Source organism: Hakea prostrata, chromosome 1, assembly GCF_041222555.1.
Source record: "Hakea prostrata isolate BN-2017 chromosome 1, UWA_Hpros_2, whole genome shotgun sequence".
NCBI classification, from domain to species: domain Eukaryota; kingdom Viridiplantae; phylum Streptophyta; class Magnoliopsida; order Proteales; family Proteaceae; genus Hakea; species Hakea prostrata.
The window spans coordinates 21,222,537-21,243,026 of record NC_142600.1 but is presented as its reverse complement, the minus strand read 5'-3'; the positions used below and the strand labels follow the sequence as shown (position 1 = coordinate 21,243,026).

General features: G+C 37.2%; 1 protein-coding gene across 1 annotated transcript; it reads right to left on the bottom strand.

Moving 5' to 3' along the window:
* Positions 1 to 737: 737 nt before the first annotated feature.
* Positions 738 to 16,441, bottom strand: LOC149028223 (Peptidase S24/S26A/S26B/S26C family protein). Its single transcript, XM_089169442.1, has 5 exons — positions 16,228 to 16,441; positions 12,554 to 12,767; positions 12,352 to 12,424; positions 4,695 to 4,860; positions 738 to 1,627 (listed from the first exon to the last, which is right to left on the bottom strand). Exons 2-5 carry the CDS (start codon positions 12,717 to 12,719, stop codon positions 1,523 to 1,525), a joined length of 510 nt encoding a protein of 169 aa, XP_089025568.1. The 5' UTR covers positions 12,720 to 12,767; positions 16,228 to 16,441; the 3' UTR covers positions 738 to 1,522.
* Between the last annotated feature and the right edge of the window lie 4,049 nt (positions 16,442 to 20,490).

Sequence of the window (20,490 nt, the reverse complement as noted above, 5' to 3'; positions counted from 1 at the left end):
CCAACTTTATACTCTACCATTTGCGATTATCTATACCCTTATTATTCTTATTTTTAAAATCCCAAAACTTTTTTTTTTTTTTTCTGTTAAAAGGTCTTTCTTTTTAATAAGAAGCAAGAAAATATATTACATCAAAAGCTTAATAAACATAACAAGAGCAGTCCTCCCCATGGTCGGAGAGGGATCACTAGTTTCCAACATCTTTAAGAACTTTATTATATTCTTAACCCCGAGAGGTGGCTCAGTTGGCAAAAGGCCAACGCTTCCACATAAAAAGTCAGAATTTGAATCCCTTCGGGGCCAAGGGCGAAGCCCCACCTATACTAATTATATAAAAGTACTGCTAGATTTATCTCACAATTGCAGTGAGAAATTTTTTATTCTATTATCTTTAAAGATCCTTAGGTCGCTCACCAATTTTGAAAAATCAACCATGATATCCAAAACCAAATTTTATCATATACATAATAGGAAAACTTCCAAAAATTAAATTGAGGAGAGAGAGAAAGGATAATCACATCAGCATGATCCTTTCTTATTATGTAATTTATTCTTTTCTTAACATCCAGAAAAAAACATCATCCAGTCAAAATAAAGAAATAGCTTTAAAATTATATTAAAAAGAAGAAGAAAAAACCAGAGTCTATAAGCATAATTAGATTAATATTTTACTAAATCTTATTAATACGTATATCCATTTATGCTCAAGGGTTCTAGTTCTGATTTTAGACTCTAGATCACCAATTAAGTCATTCATAATAGTTGTCTGGATCCAAATTCGAGAACTGGGCAGTCCACACAGGTAAGATCCTCTTTGTCACCTTGTATCAAGTTTCATTTTGAGTATAGAAAAGCCTTTTTCCAACTTGGAAAAATATAATAAGAAACTATGGATTAACCACAAATCTAGTTAAAGATTTAAACCTACAACATGGCTCACCTTCTGCAGCAATATTTTCTCTGTATTTCCAGCAATATAAATTCAGCTTTTTTTATACAATTTTCAACCTTAATCATGAGACACAGTGACCTTGATTTGGAACTGAAAGTATTGAAGAAACCTGCTATGGGTTTAAGATCTGGATAAAAATCCCTGATCCAGCATATATTCACTTGATCAAAAAAGAAGAAAAAAGAAAAACCTGTTGTCCACTCATATGATGGCTACGAATGCAAGTCTATTTCCAACTACCAAATGAAACTGTAAGACTGTTGCATCATGGGATCATCAAGGAAGCCAGAGAAGAGAAGATACTTGAGTTTTAAACCTGCACCGGATCCGAATGCCTCCAGGCAGAGCAGATGGAAGGGGGGGAAAACACACTTTGATGAGCTTTCAAGGCCACACATCACAAACTGAGACCCACAAAGTAACAATGGCGAAGTTCTGTAGCAATCATAGCTATTATTTCCATGCTAGTTACCAAAGTCAAAAAGGCCAAGAATCCCTCTTCAATCACTCAATTCAAGAATGCAGGACAATTCCCCCACAAAAAATTAAAAGCCCAAAAAAAAAAAAAATTTAGGATGCAAGTCTCCCTTGAGGAATGCTTCTCTTAACTTCACCAACTCTTTGAGGAGGCCAAATTATATGGGTCACCCTTCCGACTACTAGACCCAGAGGAATCTGCCGAAAAACAAAGCAATATTCTTTAAGGTGTGTAAATTAGCAGACCTGAATAAAAATTTCACTTTTTTCTCCACAAATATAAAAGCTATGATGTGCATTAATACCAAAAGAAATCCCAATTAGAAGAAGCAGGATCACTACAAAGCATATGAATGAAATTTCAGTAATAATGTTGGCACAATAAATGCATCCTCCAGTGTTTTCCCAAACTACTGTACGGTATTTCCATATGCCCAGAAGGTTAAAGTAACAAGGAGCAACCATGAGAGGAATATTTTAAGACCGAAAAGAAAATCTGTGCTGAAAATAAATGTATTAAGATGGGGGAAAATGATAGTGAAGCAAAGACAAACAATTCATAAATTAGACCACTTGCAAAGTATGTAATGACAGTGATGATCAATCGAAAGTAATAACTAGATGTTTGTGAACAGACAATATTTTCGATAATTACAAATAAAGAAGTGAAGATCCGTAAAAGCACTCGAAATTAATAAAGTCATTGTAACTGTCAATTGCCAAAACCACTGACCCCATTAGCTTTATGCTACAAGCATAAACCATGATTTTGCACACTGAGTTGGAGGAAATTTATATCCACTAAAACAACACAACAAAACATCCAACAAAATGGGTTGGCTACATGGACCCTTGCCTTCCAATCAGCTCAAGTTGAGGGCCATACTAGATACAAAGCCTAAACAATGCATATCTTTTCTTGCCTCTTCTCCAAAGGTTATTTTAGGTCTGCCCCAAGCTCCTTGGTTCCTTCAGTACAGATTAAATCACCACTCCATCCACAAGCACTTAAAGACCACCTCCTATGAACATGGTCATGCCACCTCAAACAACTTTCTTATAGCTTATCATTTATTGGACCTACTTCCTAAATTAGTTCTAATATGATCACTACTTACTTTATCCTCACTAGTTTTGTGACTCATCCGTCAGCATCCTCACTTTTGTTATACTAGATTTTATCTATATATGCCTCTTTTTGCCCAACACTTTACACCATAATCATAGTTGGACACAAGGGGTCCTATAGAATTCTTCTTTGAACTTTAAAGGAATACATCGATCACAGAAAATCCCAAATGCACCTCTTCACTTCATCTATCCTATATTAATTCTCTAGGAAACATCATCTATTATCACCTTCTTTATTTATATGATTGAACCAAGCTACATAAAATAGTTACTTTGTAGAATCTCCTTCTCATCCGGTTTCACCACTTCATTATCCACCTCATCATGACTAAGGTTACATGCTAGATATTCTGTATTCGTTCTACTTGGTTCTTTAGAATTTTCCTTTGAACATACAAGGTAGAATGCAATATGCCATTCTACCTCTGAAGAGCTGCCACATTCTCCTGGTGAGTTTGGTAATTCGACAAGTACAGTATTGTAGTTATAAGGAATAGTTATTATTTCAGTTTCAAGATAGATACAATTAAGGATCACCCAACTATGGTATTCGAGCAGATAGTGAGATTTATGGGAAGGATTAATGCAGTGCACTATCACTGCTTGACCAGCATGACCTAATCTAGAAATCTAGAGCAAGGCAAAACTGACCTTAACTAGGCTTTGACCTAACAAGGGTGGACATGGATTTATTCAATCACTTAGCAAAATCCTTATAGTTGTATTTTATTTTATTGCAGAGTTGGAAGTACTTAGAAGATTTAGCTTTAATAGTCTACAGTTTCAAGTTTCATTATTGGATTTGAATTGTTTTAGAAAGGCAAACTTTATAACCTTGTTGAGATAGAGATCAGAGTTGAATAGATTATAGAATTGCAATCAGCTCAAATGGTCGTGAGTTGGTTTACTGTTGTCCTCTCTTCTCTTTCTTGTTCTCTTTGGTTCAATCCTATCTTATTCCTCCCCAGATTATTTCCTGTTTCTTCTTCATCCCAATGTCTTTCCTTTCTTCTATCATATTTGCTCAGCTACTGACCTCATTTTGGGAAGGCAATTAGAACACATAAATAGTTAGTTGATCGACTTCATTGATAGTTCCTCCGTGCAAGAGATCTCACCTTAATATTCTGAGACTCAAATCCAACTATGGTGTTATATCTCACCCGGAAACCAAATATCACTCTGTAACTATTGCCCAACTTGATTTCAGGTCTTTATTACTAAAAATACTACCTAGCATTTGGGGTTATTGGACCTTGAAATCTTGAGAGTAGGGGATCACGATCATCACCCTAAATTCCCCAGTGACTTTGAGTTCTGGATGAGGGGCTGCAGCCATCAGAAGCTGGATCCTTTTCTACCCTTACTGCTCATATCCACAGGAAGAATTATTCTCCCTTAGCTGTTATTGAAGATTGTTATTTCAAGAAAAGGCCCCATGTCCTTGGTGTTCTTATATTTTATTCCTTCACTTCAATGGCCAGGAGGCTCTCATTTTCAAACATTCAGGACTGACCCTTCTCATAGAATTCAATTACTATCTCGCCAGTGGTTATGTTTATTCCTTCATAAGGGACGCTAGATATGTGAAAAAAATTGCTACTCAGCCATTAATATGAGATATTTACCAGTTAATGGACCATGGTGATCCCAATGCAAGGCTTGGGGACCCAAAGTATTACATGTTGAGTGATACGATATGGCCATTCCAATTATAGAATAGATAAGGAATCCACATATTTTGTCACCTACATCAACTATAAGGCTTACCATGTGTTGGATTTCTCCCCTATATTATCAGCAACAGATCATTTTTTCCAAAAGATGATTTTCTGGTCAGTTCGTCGAAAACCACTAAACATGCAACAGGTGAAGTCTACTACATATTGGTCTTTATCAGCTGCCATTTGAGTGGTCGTTACCTTAACCACAAGGAGGGGGATGCCGAAGGCAGGGCTAGACTGGAGTGAAGTATACATATATACATATATATATATATGAATTAATTTTCTACCATGCAATCAACTTAATTTAAAATATAGTATTTTGAGACATAGAGAATCCTCTCAGTATGGCATTATCCTAGAATTATACCATGTCATTTTTCAACTCAGATACAAATATAGAAAGATACCGGGCCAAAAGATCTTGAATCCAAGCTGGAAGCTGAGTTGTCTCCCTCCACCCAGCAGTGCCCTTCTGGAATTTTCAGTGCATCATATGAATGAGGAATTCTGATCCAGTCACCAGGCAATGCAATTATTCGCTTTATGTGTTTCTCCTTGTGATTACTTGTGGACCTGCAATTTCATTAAATATACAATGTAATGTTGTAATTTTTTGGGCACCATGTGATGTCACCATTTCAATAACTCATTGGAAAAACAGTTATTTGATTACACATCAAGCAAGCATATTGATTTGTAACAAGCATTCAAGAGCTCATATTATCAGGTTTACAGCTATAGAAAGACCATATATATGCAGCCTGTGGTCCTTAGGCAAGAACTCCAAGTTGTTCCTGAGATTTTTCACGCACAATCCTTTTTCAGGTTAAAAAGTGTTTCCACTCTTTAAACTCTTATTTTCTTTCCTTTCCTTGGCCTTTGCATACTAAAGAAGGCTCATACTTTTACCCACCCATTTCTTCCTCCAATGTTCAACAAAATGCCAGCAAGGAAGAGGAGTAAAGAGCTAGTAATGGGCACTGCTTAACAAGTAGATATGTAAAGAAAATCCATCACAAAAAACAGCACAACATGGTACTGTAGGATTCTACTAGGAGTTCAATTAGAATTTGTATAGGAGTTAAATTAGAGTTTGTATTCATGTAAAATTCTATTCCTTGTAATAGTGTACTTTCCTCTTAATTATAAATAGAGGGCTTGAGATCATTAATCAACAAGCCATTCTGCCAAACATTGTGTTTCTACATGGCATCAGAGCCTAAATACGATTAGGGAAGTGAGAAAAAAACCTACCTCCTGGCCTCTCTCTCGCTGTCGCAGAGTGTCGAACTATCTCTTTCAAAACCATCGCCTCTCTCCTGTCACAGCTCTTCAAACCCATCGAAAACCGATCGAAACCCATCGCCCCTTCTTTCTGGCTATTCTTCAGTACCACTGCTGCACTACGCTACTGCATACGGTGAGAAAAGAGCAATAACAGAGGAAAAAAAGGGAAAGAAGAAGAGCAGAAGAAGCCTACACTACCGCTGCCCTACCGCTGCTCCTGCAATCTTTTTTTCTCTGATTCTTCATCTGAAGCTTGCGATTCTAAAGCCTAGTTCTTCATTTGAAGCCTACGATTGAGGTTCTTCAATTGGGGTTCTGCGATTGAGGTTCTTCGATTGGGGTTGTTCATCTTAAGCCTGCGATTGAGGATTGATTCTTCATCTGAAGTGATTCGATTAGCCCAAACAAAATAGATGTTTGAGGGTTATTTTGGTAAATTTGCATTTGCAGGGACTTATATGTAAATTTGTATAAGTTTTGAGATTTATTTGCAAATTCAGATTTTTCAAGGACATGTTTGTCATTACTGAAGAAAAAGAAAAAAAAGAGAGAGAGAGAGGAAGGAGGTGAAGACATGGTGTTCCTTATATACACTCTTTAAATTGTGATTTGACTATTGACTTCTGCAACGTTTTAGTTGAAAGGTGAAGACTGAAGAACTACAGACAATTTTTTCAACATGGCAACTACAGAAGGTACTACTGCTCCCACCAGCTATGAACATTACCCCAATCCTCATCCTCTTTCGGTAAGATTTGATGGAACAAATTATTTGATCTAGTCTCGATCTGCTTACCTGACTATTGCTGGAAGATGACTTGTTGGACACATTACGGGCACCACGATCAAACCTACTACCACAGGTGTTTTACAAGATAAATGGATCTCGAACGACTCTCTTATTATGTCATTCCTTTTGAATTCCATGAATCCAACTCTTGCCCGTGGATACCTATTACTTGATACTGCAACCCAAATCTGGAAAGCTACTACTGAAACCAATGGACAGTTGGAGAATGATGCACATGTTTATGAGCTACGAAAGAAGCTTCATGAGATTACCCAAAAGGAACTGACTGTGGCCCAATATTATGCTGAATTGTGATCTCTTTGGCAAGAGTTGGATCATTATGGGGATTATCACCCCACTAATCCAGATGATGTGACTACTTATAGGAAACACATTGATAAGATTCGGGTACATGACTTCTTGGCAGGTTTGAATGTGGAGTATGATCAGATCAGAGTGCAAGTATTAAGTCGTTCTCCCTTTCCTACACTAGAACGGTCTTATGCTTCATACTCCTATTATGGAGAAATCAGCCTTACAGTCTGTTCGCACTAAATTTGATCCGGCTAAGGAGATTGTCAAGTGTGAGCACTGTCACAAACCATATCATACCGAGGCAAATTGTTGGAAATTGCATGGGAAGCTTGCTGATTTTGAGCAAAAACGAACACAAAGAAAGGGAAAACCAAAGGCTAAGCTTTTTTAGACAGTTTCCACCACACCCTCTGCAGATGTTGGTTTTTCACAGGAAGAGTTCGCTACTTTGCGACGTATTCTGCAGTCTTCTACTGCCGATACAGCCTCAACCACTGCTTCCTCTACTACCCATACCAACTCCTACCTTGCTACTTCAGGTAAAACTTTTACAGGCTTTCAAGTTTCTTCAGTTTCTACTGCTTGGATCATTGATATAGGAGCCACAGATCATATGACAGGTTTATCCTCCTCCTTCTTATAATATTCTCCAACTTCTAGAAAGGATAAAGTTCGAATTGTTGATGGCTCCTATTCTTCCATTGCTGGAAAAGGAACCATTCAGCATTCTCCATCATTTTCTTTGTCTAAAGTTTTACATATTCCCTCTTTCTCTTCTAACTTGCTCTCTATTAGTAGTCTCACACATGACTTGAATTGTAAAGTGATTTTTTTCCCATCTTACTGTGTCTTCCAAGATCTGGTCACGGGGAAGGAGATTGGACGTGGTAAACTAGACAATGGACTTTATTTGCTCGAGCCAATTGGAGGATCTGCTTCTGCTTTGACTACATCTTTTAATCCGGTCCATTCGATAATATCAGACCTTCATCACTAGCACCGTAGGCTAGGTCACCCCCTCTAGGAACTCTTAAGAAAATATTTCCTGATTTGGCTTCTTCTTGTAATGAGGATAATTTTTTTGGTGAAGCCTGCATTTTTGCGAAGCAGACTCGTTCTACTTATTTACCTTCTCTTCATAATAGAAAAACTATTCCTTTTATGCTAATTCATACTGATGTGTGGGGTCCTTGCTGACGTGTGTCTATTATTGGCCATAGGTACTTTGTTACTTTTATTGATTGTCACTCTCGTTCTACATGGATTTATCTTTTAAAACAAAAAAATGAGGTTTTTCGATGTTTTCGTGATTTTCATAATATGATTAAAACTCAGTTCAATGCCATTGTGAAGATCCTTCGCAGTGACAATGGCACAGAGTATATTGATGGTGAATTTCAGAGATATTTATCTGACTCTGGCATAATACATCATATCAGTTGCGTTGATATGACTGCCCAAAATGGGGTTGCAGAAAGGAAGACTTTGCATCTCTTAGAAATAGCCCGTTCCATTATGATTACTATGAATATACCTGACCAATACTGGAGTGATGATATATTCACTGCTTCTTACCTTATGAATAGGATGCTCAGTCGGATACTTGGTTTTAAATGTCCTAATGAGATTCTTCAGGGAGCCTTTTCTTTTGTTATTCCCCCAAAAGTTTTTTATGCGTGTGTTATGCCAAAATCACAACCCACCAGAGTAAGCTGGCTCCCCACGGCCTACAATGCATATTTTTTGGGTATTCTGCTACTCAGAAAGGGTACAAATGTTATCATCCTCCTTCTAGGAAAACCATTGTATCCATAGATGTAATTTTTAATGAGTCTTTCTCTTACTATACACCTCTCCAAGGGGAGAGTCCTAGAGGAGAGGTGTTCTTTCTGACTCTAGATCTTCCTATCACACACCAACACAACTTAATAGTCCAGAAGAGTTTCCTGACCAGGGGGAGACTTCGGCCAGTATACCTGAGGACTCTAACCCTCCCCCTTCGTTTTCTGAACCATGTGAAGAACCTAGCTAGAGAGAGACCACTCCTGTGAGACACACTGTTGGGGTCTTTCAAAACTAGATTGACCAGAATAAGGAGGTGCAGACTTATTAGAGGAAGAATTACAACCGACTAAAGCAGGTGGAGAAAGGTGAAACATTACCACTTCAGTCTCCTGCTCCATAATCAGATTTTACTGTTCCCCTTAAGGTATCTTCTTCCGATCTTCCTATTGCTGTTAGAAAAGAGGTTAGATCTTATACTCAACATCCCATAGCTAAATATGTTTCTTATAACGTTTTGTCTGACTCCTACCATACTTTTATATGCTCTCTGTCATCTGTATCTGTTCCTAAAAGTTGGCAGGAAGCCTATGTTGATAAGAGATGGAAGGCAGCTATGGTAGAGGAAATGCAAGCAATGAAGAAAAATGACACTTGGAAGCTGGTTACACTTCCTCCAGGAAAAAAACCAGTGGGTTGCAAATGGGTATTTGTGGTTAAACAAAATATGGATGGATAAGTCAGCAAGTTGAAAGCTAGACTAGTTGCAAAGGGGTTTACCCAGACCAATGGGATTGATTACCAAGAGACCTTTGCCCCAGTTGCGAAACTAAACACTGTTAGAGTTCTATTGTCTGTAGCTGTGAACAAAGACTGGAACTTGCACCAACTAGACGTAAAGAATGCCTTCTTACATAGGGAGTTAGCAGAAGAAGTATATATGGAAATCCCACATGGTTTCTCCGATGACAATACTGTAGGGAAAGTTTGTCGGTTGAAGAGGTCAATTTATGGGTTAAAACAGTCTCCTAGATGTTGGTTTGGACACCTCCTGAAGGCAATGACTTCTATTGGGTACAAGCAAAGCAATGCTGATCATACACTATTTGTCAAGAATACAGATACTAACATCACATTTCTCATAGTCTATGTAGACGATATTGTCATCACAGGGAACAAAAGTTGAAGGACTTTTCTGGCAGAGAGTTTGAAATTAAAGATCTAAGGAAGTTACAGTATTTCTTAGGGATTGAGGTGGCTCGATCAAAGAAAGGTATATTCCTATCCCAAAGAAAGTATGTCCTAGATCTATTATCAGAAGTGGGAATGTTGGGGTGTAAAGCGTTGATACCACTATTGAAGCTGGAGCTAAACTTAAAGAAAAAGAGGGAGAACCAATGGAAAGGAAGATACCAAAGGCTGGTAGGGAAGCCTATTTACTTGTCCCACACCAGGCCAGACATCGCTTATGTTGTAGGGATAGTGAGTCAATTCATGCAAGATCCATATTTATCTCATATGAAGGTTGTTACCAGAATACTACAGTATTTGAAGGGAATTCCTGGAAAAGGAATACTTCAGTCACCCACTGATAATCTAAAAGTAAAAGCATATACTGATGTAGACTGGGCTGGATCTCCAGACAGGAAGTCAATTTCAGGTTATTGTACCTTTGTTGGAGGAAATCTAGTTACTTGGAAAAGTAAGAAACAGAATGTGGTAGCTTTATCTAATACTGAAGCTTAATATAAAGCTATGGTCCATGGAGTTTGTGAGCTACTATGGTTGAAAGGTTTGCTGCAAAATATTGGAGTCCAAGTTCCAAAACCTATGATGTTATATTGTGACAATAAGGCTGTTATTAGTATTGCTAATAATCCAGTGCAACATGATCGAACTAAGCACATTGAAATTGACAGGTTTTTTGTCAAAGGAAAGTTGGAACAAGGGCTTATCTGCATGCCTTTTGTAAGATCTGGAGACCAAGTAGCAGATGTTTTCATTAAGGGTTTGAAAGAAAGAGATTTCCTTCCTATTGTAAGCAAGTTGGGCATGACTAATATCTATGCCTCAACTTGAGGGGGAGTGTAGGATTCTACTAGGAGTTCAATTATAGTTTGTATAGGAGTTAAATTAGAGTTTGTATTCATGTAAAATTCTATTCCTTGTAATAGTGTACTTTCCTCTTAATTATAAATAGAGGGCTTGAGATCATTGATCAACAAGCCATTCTGCCAAACATTGTGTTTCTACAGGTACCACACAGGAGACACAGTGACACATGACTATCAATCAAAGCTATCAAGTACTTGGTTGATTATACAAATGCCTAGTCCAAAAATTAATCTCAGCTAACGGGTTAAATTGTTAATAGAAGAGGGTGATCTGGACAAGAATAACAATTGGGCAAGTCTACAAATGAATCAGAAGTGGAAGAAAATAAAAAATGCAGAAGAACTCAATGATTATCAAGAGATGATTCCAACTAACAAAACACAATTTAAAGAGATTCAAATCATTGATTTCCTTCTACCAACCCACATCTTGGACGTAAGGAAGTTAGTTGTCGCTGTATTTGGGAGGAAGTTAGTTGTCGCTGTGTTTGGTCTTAAGATGCACTAGCAAATAATCATGGATGCCATTGAGTGGCCTCAACTCTCCCCTTCTATAAAACTTGACAACCTTTTCCAGCATCTGGGGAGCTGATTCACTTGAGGGTGTTCAGCTGGGCCAATTAGGCTTTGTGATACTTTGTTTGAACCCATAGGTTCTATGGCTTTTGGTTTGTCATCCTTTTAATTCAATTATAATTATAATTATGTAATTAGCCTCTTTTATATGAATATAAATAGAACTCAGAAATCATAATTCTTGAACTATCCTATTTTGATTAAGATTCTTCACTAGCTAGTTATCCAACCCTTCAATTGGCCCTAAGTTTTGGAACAATATTTTTCCACCTTGCTGATTTATTCATATCAAATTTCTCCTCAATTAGGGAAAGTGTTTGAATTGTGACCCTCTGAATTGTTGGGTTTCTAATACCTGACTTTAGGTGAATTCAAACCCCATTAGAGAAAGGGGGAGTTCCAAAAGTTCTTACTAAAAAGCTTCAGAAGGAGGCACCAGAGTGAACACCAAAATGACACTTTGGGGTTATTGACCATCAGATCTGCATCATGCAGGCCACCCTTTTGTGGAATGCTTTTACTCAAAAAGAAGAAAAGATATCTAACAATGGACACATTAAATGTCAAAACTAGCTATGCTGCATGGGTAATTGGGTGAATCATTTGAAGACATGCTCTCATGTTGGTGCTTACATACTTAAATGTCAGATCTTGAAAAGCATGGGACACTTTGACAATTAACTGAAGCTGGTAATTATGCATTTGGAATGCTCCTAATATTAAATAATTGGAGAACGTTTTAACAAAAATATTTGTGTTCACTAGAGCTTGAAGAAATATTCATGAACCAGACATTGAATTTTACCAGACATTTAGAAATCTAAAGTTAAATCCTTTAAAGTGATAGTGATTCATTGTAGACATAGTTAACAAGGCAGCAAGACATCACAGTGTCACAGAGGGTTTTAAAAATTATTTAAAAAAAAAAAAAGGCAGCACCAACACAACAGGAAGACGCCCAAGGCAGCAGGATGTCTAAGGGACATCTTGAAAGATATAATTTTTTATGTATTATGCAAAATATGATTGCTAAAGAGCTTGATAAGTATCAGATTATAAGAAGAAGAAGCACGTCATACATAGTGCATTCATGTAGAGCAGGAAGCCGTAGCTTCAAAAAATGATGGTTCTTAATGAAATTGTCAACTAACAGTGGAGGAAATAAAACTAAGATAAACAACCCATAAGAAGTAAATTTACCGAAAGATTATAACGTCTCCATTTGAAAATTTATACTTTTCAAGGCAAAACTTCTCCACTAAAACACGGTCACCTGTAAAAATAACAATGATTGGTGACTAGTGACTTGTGACACACTAGTTAAAAACTAAGGGTTTAGCCCTTTCTCCAAGCTTTCTCCAACTAGTATTGCCAAACCAAACATATGGATAAAGAGGATTACAAGTCAATGATCCCAAAAAGGTGGCGGTGCCTGGGTTGAATGTAGGATGCATGGAGAGACCTTGCACGGAGGCAATACTTGCATATCTATCTGAAATGGTAAGAGCTATCAATCCACCCGTTACAGACTTCTTTGTTAAATTCCATAGAAAACTGGGAGTTACCATATCCAGAATTCTTGAAGAAATTTAAAGTCATGTAAAATAACTGGCCATCTGCATAAATATAAGCCATTGAAGAAAACACATGAGGAACTTAAATACTATCAGTAGTATTACATAACAAGCTGCTATTTCTTCTGATGGGCAAAAAATATAATATGCAGTTCACTTTGCTCTATTAATTAAATTATAAATACAGGTATCCAATACAGACTTTACACTTAAAGGAATAAATTAAAGTGAGTCAATATTTGTTGGTCACACATTCAGTAACCCAAAAACAAATGTACTGTGCAACACAATAAAAAAAAGATATGCAGAAGATTCGATAGATAAGCCATATATAAAGTGTTGAGGAGAAACAAACATAAAACTAATAAAGGAGCAGCAAGGCTTTTTAGATTATCAGTAAGTAAACCTTTTTTAAAGAAGCCATTCATTTCTAAATTTTTTAAGAAAAACAAACATAATTAGGTACCAACAGCCACAAGTAGTAGAAGAGTTAGCAAGGCTTTTTATATTATTTGTAAGTGCTTTAAAAAAAATCCTAGCATAATCAAATTCTTTTGTCTTGTTTAAAATAAACTATACCGTAACATTTTTCCCTTAAGGTTTGATGCATATGGTAACTCCCATTCCATCTCTTAGTGACATTTATTTGATGTTATAGCCCCAGGTGCTTTAGATGGTATCCATTTTTAATTTACTGTGGCTTGTGACTAAATTAGAAGGAGCACTTTTTTATTTTCATAATTCTCATGGTCTGTAATATCAATGGCTGAGGATATTAGATCCTTGTGTTGACAATGGCTTGGGGAAAAAAAACTACATATTAGAAGAGTAAGATTTAAATACCAATGAAGATCCATTTGTGCGACAAAGCACATATTTATGACCTTGTAGATGTCCACCTCCTCTTTTTTTACTCGAGGGATCAGGTCTGTTCCCGTCTATCATTAGCTTATCATGCCTACTTGAATCAATAGCATTTCTTGCCCATCAATCGAAGGGGTAGGTGAAGAAATGAAGTTAAATGATACAAGAGAATTGAGGCAGAAACCAAAACCTTCTAAGAATCCAGAAGACAGGAACAAAAGCAAAGGTACAACTGCCAAATACGATAACACCTTAGTCATAGGCAGATCTAGAAAGTGTACTACTGTACTGTGGGAAGTTTTATATGCACTCCAGCACCTATTTCTAGGTTTAAATTGGCAACTAATACAGATGAGTCCTTTGAGAAGAGGCAAGCAAATGCAATAGAAGAAAAGTTACATCAGAGGCTAGAAATCAGAAGAATGACAGATTAGAAGGTTGATAAGTAGAGACTAGAAATCAAAAGAATGACAGACCAGAAGGTTGATAAGATTTTATTATTATTATTATCTGCCTGTTTCTTAGAGGCTTCTATGCACGGCAGCATCCTATTAAATCCATGAAAGCATGTTTTAGGGCCCAAGAAATCAGATTCAAGTGGATGGGACTTTATAGGTAAGGCAATTTCCATAGATGACAATTATCCGCCTATCACTCCTGCACCTCCTGGCTTCTAGCATCAACCACCAGATGGTGGCAAGTCGCAACTCGAGAGGAGCTGCAGTAATGACTTTATCATTTTTTAGGACATAAACATAAGCCCAAGATGGAATAGCCTTAGCCTGGCTGGCTCACATTACCTCTTTGGAGGGCCAAACCCAGGCCTAGTCCTAAACCTGTTGTCTGGTCTGGCAAGGGCAGGTAATGTAATTAGGAAGCAACATTTTCTTTAGTAGATTACTTAGGATCACTTAGGTGGTTTACCGTTCATGGAGACAGCTTAGTTTGCTAGTTTCTTATTCCAGTTTCTGTCTATTCCTATGCAAAGCTATTTCCTGTTTATGGTTAAGTTTCTATTCTATGAAAGGCTGTTTCCTATTTATTCATTGTAACCACAGAGTAAACCCAGACTGAAGATTTGATATATAATGAAATTTTATAGCAGATCACGACCTTGGTCTACATTATCCCATCTCCTTAGTGGAAGCTTAAAATTCTCATTGGAGTTTCCCTTTGATTTGTGTTCTGGTATTGGAATGTTAACAAAGAAGAATACCAGCATGGGTTGTACTTGGGTTCCTGTTTTCCATTTTTCTGTTAAGAATATTTTAGACTTCTCTTCAGTCCTTCCTTTTATCCTTTTCTATCATCTGACCTTTCTATTGCAAGTAGAGAAAATTTTCCATCCCCTCTTTCACAATTGTTGAACCTATTACAAGTACACAAATTGGTTATCAAACCCATATTTCTGAACATGCACAACTCTTACCATACCATTTGTTTGAGTTGACTATTTAAGGATCCCCAGGCTTCATCTAGGAAGAGAATTCAGCATCACAATTGTGTGATTGGAAATGACCTGTATTTCTCTATTCTTCATTCCAATCAGAACCTGCATAAGTCAGTTGTAGGTTCTCAATAGCACACTGACTTATTTACCTTTTTATGTTTCTTCTCTGTTTTGGTGACTTACCCCCCCCCCCCAAAAAAAAAAAAAGAAAAAGGGGGGGGGGGGTGTCTAGTCTTGGTGCCATAGACTCATTCTACTGTTTTTGTTTTCTATCCTTTGGGAAAAACTAAAATAATCCTAAAAGCATGGCCCTCTGTGTATCATATGCTATATAGCTCCTTGCTTAGTTGTCTGATCCACTAGACAGTTGACAGTCCTTGCTGTCCAAGTCCAACAGAGTGATGGACTGTAACAGTAAATGAACATGTTAAAGAACAGGTTTTAATGATGTGGTAAGCTAATGTTTAAAACCCCTTGCCGCCTGTTAGATAAAAAGAATTACAGAAGAATCCCTTCTATTTCTAGTTGCTAGAGCGTTAAAATAAAAGAATTTTCAAGAACATGAAAAAGAGAAGACACCATGGTTATCCGTCCTGAGCTTTCTTAAACTCGAGGGCCCAGGCTCTCATCCCAATTCAATTCAAAGGCATCCTCAAAGAGAACCAAATTCAAAATGTTGTCAATTGGAATTTAGCATGACATTTTAAGAACGGCAACCCAACCCAATACTAATCAATCCATCAATTTCAAATGAGAATGCTTGCGATCCCTGAAAATTCTGTTGTATTTCTATCTGAAGCACTCCATACCCACCACAAACACGTATACACATCCAATGTCCATGAACCAGACGATACGTACTCAATTTCAGCACTAACAAGAGAAATTCACATGGATGTCCTACGTTGATACAGTAATGTTCATTGGACACCATTCCGAAGCAAAGACCACCATGAATATTCAAAAATAAATGTCTGATTGGGTAAGAAAGTACCGAGACCACAAAATCAACTTAAGCTCAGAGATTTCGAATAAAGAGAGATTGAAATATCTCTTGCATGAACTTGCAACCTCTCTTTTCTGCGATTACCGAATCGAAGTCCCGCACTTTGTCATAAAGTTGAAGGAAGTATCCAAGCAAGGAATGAAAGGGGAGAAAGGAATGGGGTTCCAGGAGGTCCAGCTTACCTGAAATAGCGACACAACGGAGACTGCGAGTTCAAGTCTTCAAACTCCACTTCACACTTGCTTAATAGAGAATGGCTGAGCAGAAAACCGCCGAGCTGAACGCTGAAGTCTCAGGGAGAAAGATGACCTTTATTCGTCGGAAAGTCGCAACCACGGACACGCTACAGGGACTTTTCGCATATTGGGGATAAAATGGCAAATTACTTTTTGTTCAAGGAAACTTCAGGGATTAACTTCTCAGTGTAAATACGGTACCGAAACCGTTTCAAATTCTATATGTATGCATCGAAACCATTTTCTAGAATTTGATATGGTACGGTTTCGGTTTCTGACAGTGTACTGTCGGTACATACATATACCGTATCCAAATACCATTTTTTACTATATTTAAAGTTAGTTTTGTAATTTTATTTTAAAGTTTAAACCCGAGTAAGTTATAACCCTAAGTCCCAAAATCCTTATTGCAATATCTTTCGAAACTTTATATTAGTCTTACTTTGAGCTGAATCTGTGGAATCCTGAAATTCAATTTCTTACACTGAAAAAGCTAAAATTACAACCACCATCACTCATCGTTTTCTCACATACGAAATCCCAGTTGAGATCCTCTAGGCTTCAGTATTTGAGCTAGCACCTTCGTTTTCCCTTTGATGGTTGATTGTTGAACCAATGCGTTGAAAGCAATCCGTCCTGTCGTTTGCCCATCAGCTTATCTGATTTTAGTTCATCAATTCCGTATGCCATTCTTTGAAGGATCTCAAAAGCACTTGTGGATTTGTCCTATGGAAGAATCAATAGGGCAAAGATCTGAATCGCAAGTTTTTGAGTTCTCTTTCCTTGTTACCTTATTTCTTTTTGAAAGGATTCAATGATATTCTTTGGTTTCATGGTCTGCATCTAATTTCTGTGATTCAGGTTCATTCCCCTATTTTAGCTAGATTACTATAATCAATCATAGATTCAAGAACTTGACCTGTTCAGTGGTTGAATTAAGCTCTGTGATCTTGGTATGTGGATTTGAATATTCACAAGTCCCTTAACTACCCAAGTAGAAGCTGATCTGTCATTTGCAGTATCTTTAGATGTTTCTTCTGGTGGCTCATTTTTATCTTGGATCTCAAATCCATCATCCACAATGTCAAAATCTTAAAGGTAAGTAGTTGGGTTTAAGTGAATATTTCAACGTCACAATTAACAATGCTAGCAACTTTGTGGAAGATTGATATATTCAAAGTTTTAGGGAATGTCTTTATTCTTTTACAAATTAGAAGATTATAAGAATGGGTGTTTTATATAGAAATCATACCGTACCATATATTGAACTGTTCCATTGTTTGTCGTACCGATTTTATACCGAAATCATACTAAACCATTTTCAAAATACTGTTTTCATACCGTACCGTACGGTATGACGGTTTGAAATGCGGTATTGACTTGTATTGTACCGAATTACCAATACTATACCGTATTGATATTGATAAGTTTCCCAAATGGTAAATTCTCTTTTATATTCTTGCATTTTTTAAATATAAAAAAATAATATATATTTTTTAAAATTGATCACGTGTCATGAATCTTATAATAAGGTTTAGGATTCGTCGCCAAGTAAAGTCATGAGCTAATCATCAAAGACCATAAACCAAAAACTCTTCAAACATTTACCCATGACCGATAGACGAAGCGATTAAAAGTTTTAACAAGAATCTACCTCGTTAGGAGTTTTCAGAGAGCTACCAATCTAAACTGAAAGCACTCCAACATATCCGTAGCTGATGTTATAGAACATAGAAGACAGAAAGAAAGAAAAAAAACCACGAAAGTGAGTGAAGCATTATAAGTGGAATATCATCTGAGCTAAGATCACAATGACAATATTGATACAAAATGAGAAAATCAAACCCACCAAGCAAAACGTTCCCACATTTTTTCAAAAGCAAAAGAAGAATGGTTAAAACACCAAAAATTGTTGGAAATCAGAACATGGGCAGGAAGTATAAGACTACATAATTAATTGTCCTATGGAGCTAAACTTAAAATTGAATAATGAAGATGGCGAACTTATTCCTTCTCCAACAAAATATAGAAGACTTGCTGGAAGATTGATTTATCTCACAGTCACTAGATCTAATATTGTTTATGTTGTGCAAGTTCTAAGTCAATTTATGGAAAAACCCAGAAAGCCTCACTTAGATGCTGCATTTCGAATTTTACGCTATTTAAAATCTTGTCAACGGAAAGGCATTTTGTTATTTTCTGCTAGTGACCTACACATCAATGCCTATTGTGACTCCGATTGGCCAAGCTGTGCCACTTCTTGTTGTTCTACTACTGACTATTGTGTTTTCATTGGATCAAGTTTTATCTCTTGGAAGAATAAAAAGCAATCTATTGTTTCCCGGTCTTCTGCTGAAGCGGAATACAGATCAATGGCCATGACAACTTGTGAATTGACTTGGTTGCGTTATTTACTTAAGGATTTAGGAGTTTTGCATCTGGAACCTATGGATCTATTTTGTGACAATAAAGCGGCTATACACATCGCTGCAAATCCAGTCTTCCATGAGCGAACAAAGCATATTGAGATTGATTGTCATGTGATTCGTGAAAAACTTCAGGCTCGGCAAATTCAAATAGTTTATGTTCCTTCTAAGCATCAAGTGGCAGATATTTTTACTAAAACTTTGAGTCAAGAACAATATCATTTTCTTCTTAGCAAGTTGGGCTTTCATGATATTCATACTCCAACTTGAGGGGGAGTGTTAAATTATATTGGGTCAGGTCATAACCCGTACCCAGGTAGAGAGGGTAAGACGGTGGAGATAAGCCTATAAATTGTGGATCATTGTAAAACCCTAAAACTTAATGAAAACAGTAGCCTCCTTTCTCCCGTGGACGTAGGCCTCTGACTAAACCATGTAATCTCCTCTTGTTCCTTCTAGATCTTACATATTCTTCATTGATTTTATATTGATTATACAATTAACAGTAAGGCTGCAAGGCGGTGGATCTCATGTCCGTGCTCTCCGTTCGGGTTCCGATGACATCACCGGTGAAGTTCTTGGCCAGGTTATGGTCCAACGAGTCGTAATATCAGTGCAAAGTATTAAAAATGATAAAATAACACTTAATAGTCAACTAGTCAAGTCATTTTCACGTTTAGTCATTTTTTACTCTTTCTTTTTTCCTACCAATTTCGTGATTCTATCAGAATGCCAAACATAATCTCATAGTCATCCACTCATCCTTTTGAAAAATGCCAAAAATTCATCTTCATCTTCTTCACTTGGGTAGTTTGGTGGTGGAAGGCAAAACTGCAAAAGATACTTTTTATTTGTCAGATAAGAAAAACGATTGTGAGAGACTGTTGATGGCACTCATCTTCTTCTTCTTCAAACTTCAGAGGAAGGATTTGGATCTCACCAACAAGCTCAACATAGAGACGAGCTGCACTCGATGCCCTAGCCTTGAAAGAGTAAACTGATATTCGTGCAACGGCAAACAAATACTTTCTTAATGTTGGGTGCGATTGCAAGAAGCAGAACAATCAAGTGGGTGAAATAAGATCGATTTTCCCCCTTTTGATTCTTGGTTGATTTTTTGGAATTTGAGGTTGATCTTTCTATAATGGTTTCTACAAAGTTAATGGTGTATGAGTGTATCTTGTGCCATCTCCCACAACATTTCTCAAGTTCGACATGATTATGGTTGATATTATCCTAGTTACGCCATTTTCCAATGATTTTTGGCTAAATTGAGTAATTTTGCTTCTTGGTGAGTGTTTCAGTTTGCTACTCACCGAACCAGGCGAATTTTGCCAAAATGTTTTATCGTGGTTGAGATACCCCGATTGATTTGCCTATGATATAAAAACAAGAGCCCAGGATGGAAAAAAAACCAAGAGGCCCGGATGGAACAAGCTCTGGTGGCAGTTTGACTAGGTCTTGAGCCAGAGACTATTAAGGAAATAATCGCCCATCCGGGCATGACACAATTCCTTGGCGAGACTCAAGAGTGACAACTCACGTAAAGCTGACCTGACTACTTGCCTAATTAGTGAGGCATATTCTCTCAAAGGAAAGGAGTCATATCCACTAGCTAGGATTACCAGGTCAGCAAGACTCGAAGCCTTGCAAGTACGATAAATTCACTTCACTACACTATTGTAGTTTGATTACTCACGTTCGGGGCATTCATTGTTGTGTCTTGACTAATTTGATCGTTGGAGGCAGCTCCGACCTACCTCAGGTCAATTCGTCCGCACCA

What these genes read in the sequence shown, in the direction of transcription:
- LOC149028223 (XM_089169442.1), bottom strand. Translation starts at nt 12,719, where the DNA reads ATGGTAACTCCCAGTTTTCTATGGAATTTAACAAAGAAGTCTGTAACG. An exon ending in CTTTTTGGGATCATTGACTT is followed by an intron (nt 12,425 to 12,553) that starts GTAATCCTCTTT and finishes TTATTTTTACAG; the next exon opens with GTGACCGTGTTTTAGTGGAG. An exon ending in ATTCAAGATCTTTTGGCCCG is followed by an intron (nt 1,628 to 4,694) that starts GTATCTTTCTAT and finishes GTTTTTCGGCAG; the next exon opens with ATTCCTCTGGGTCTAGTAGT.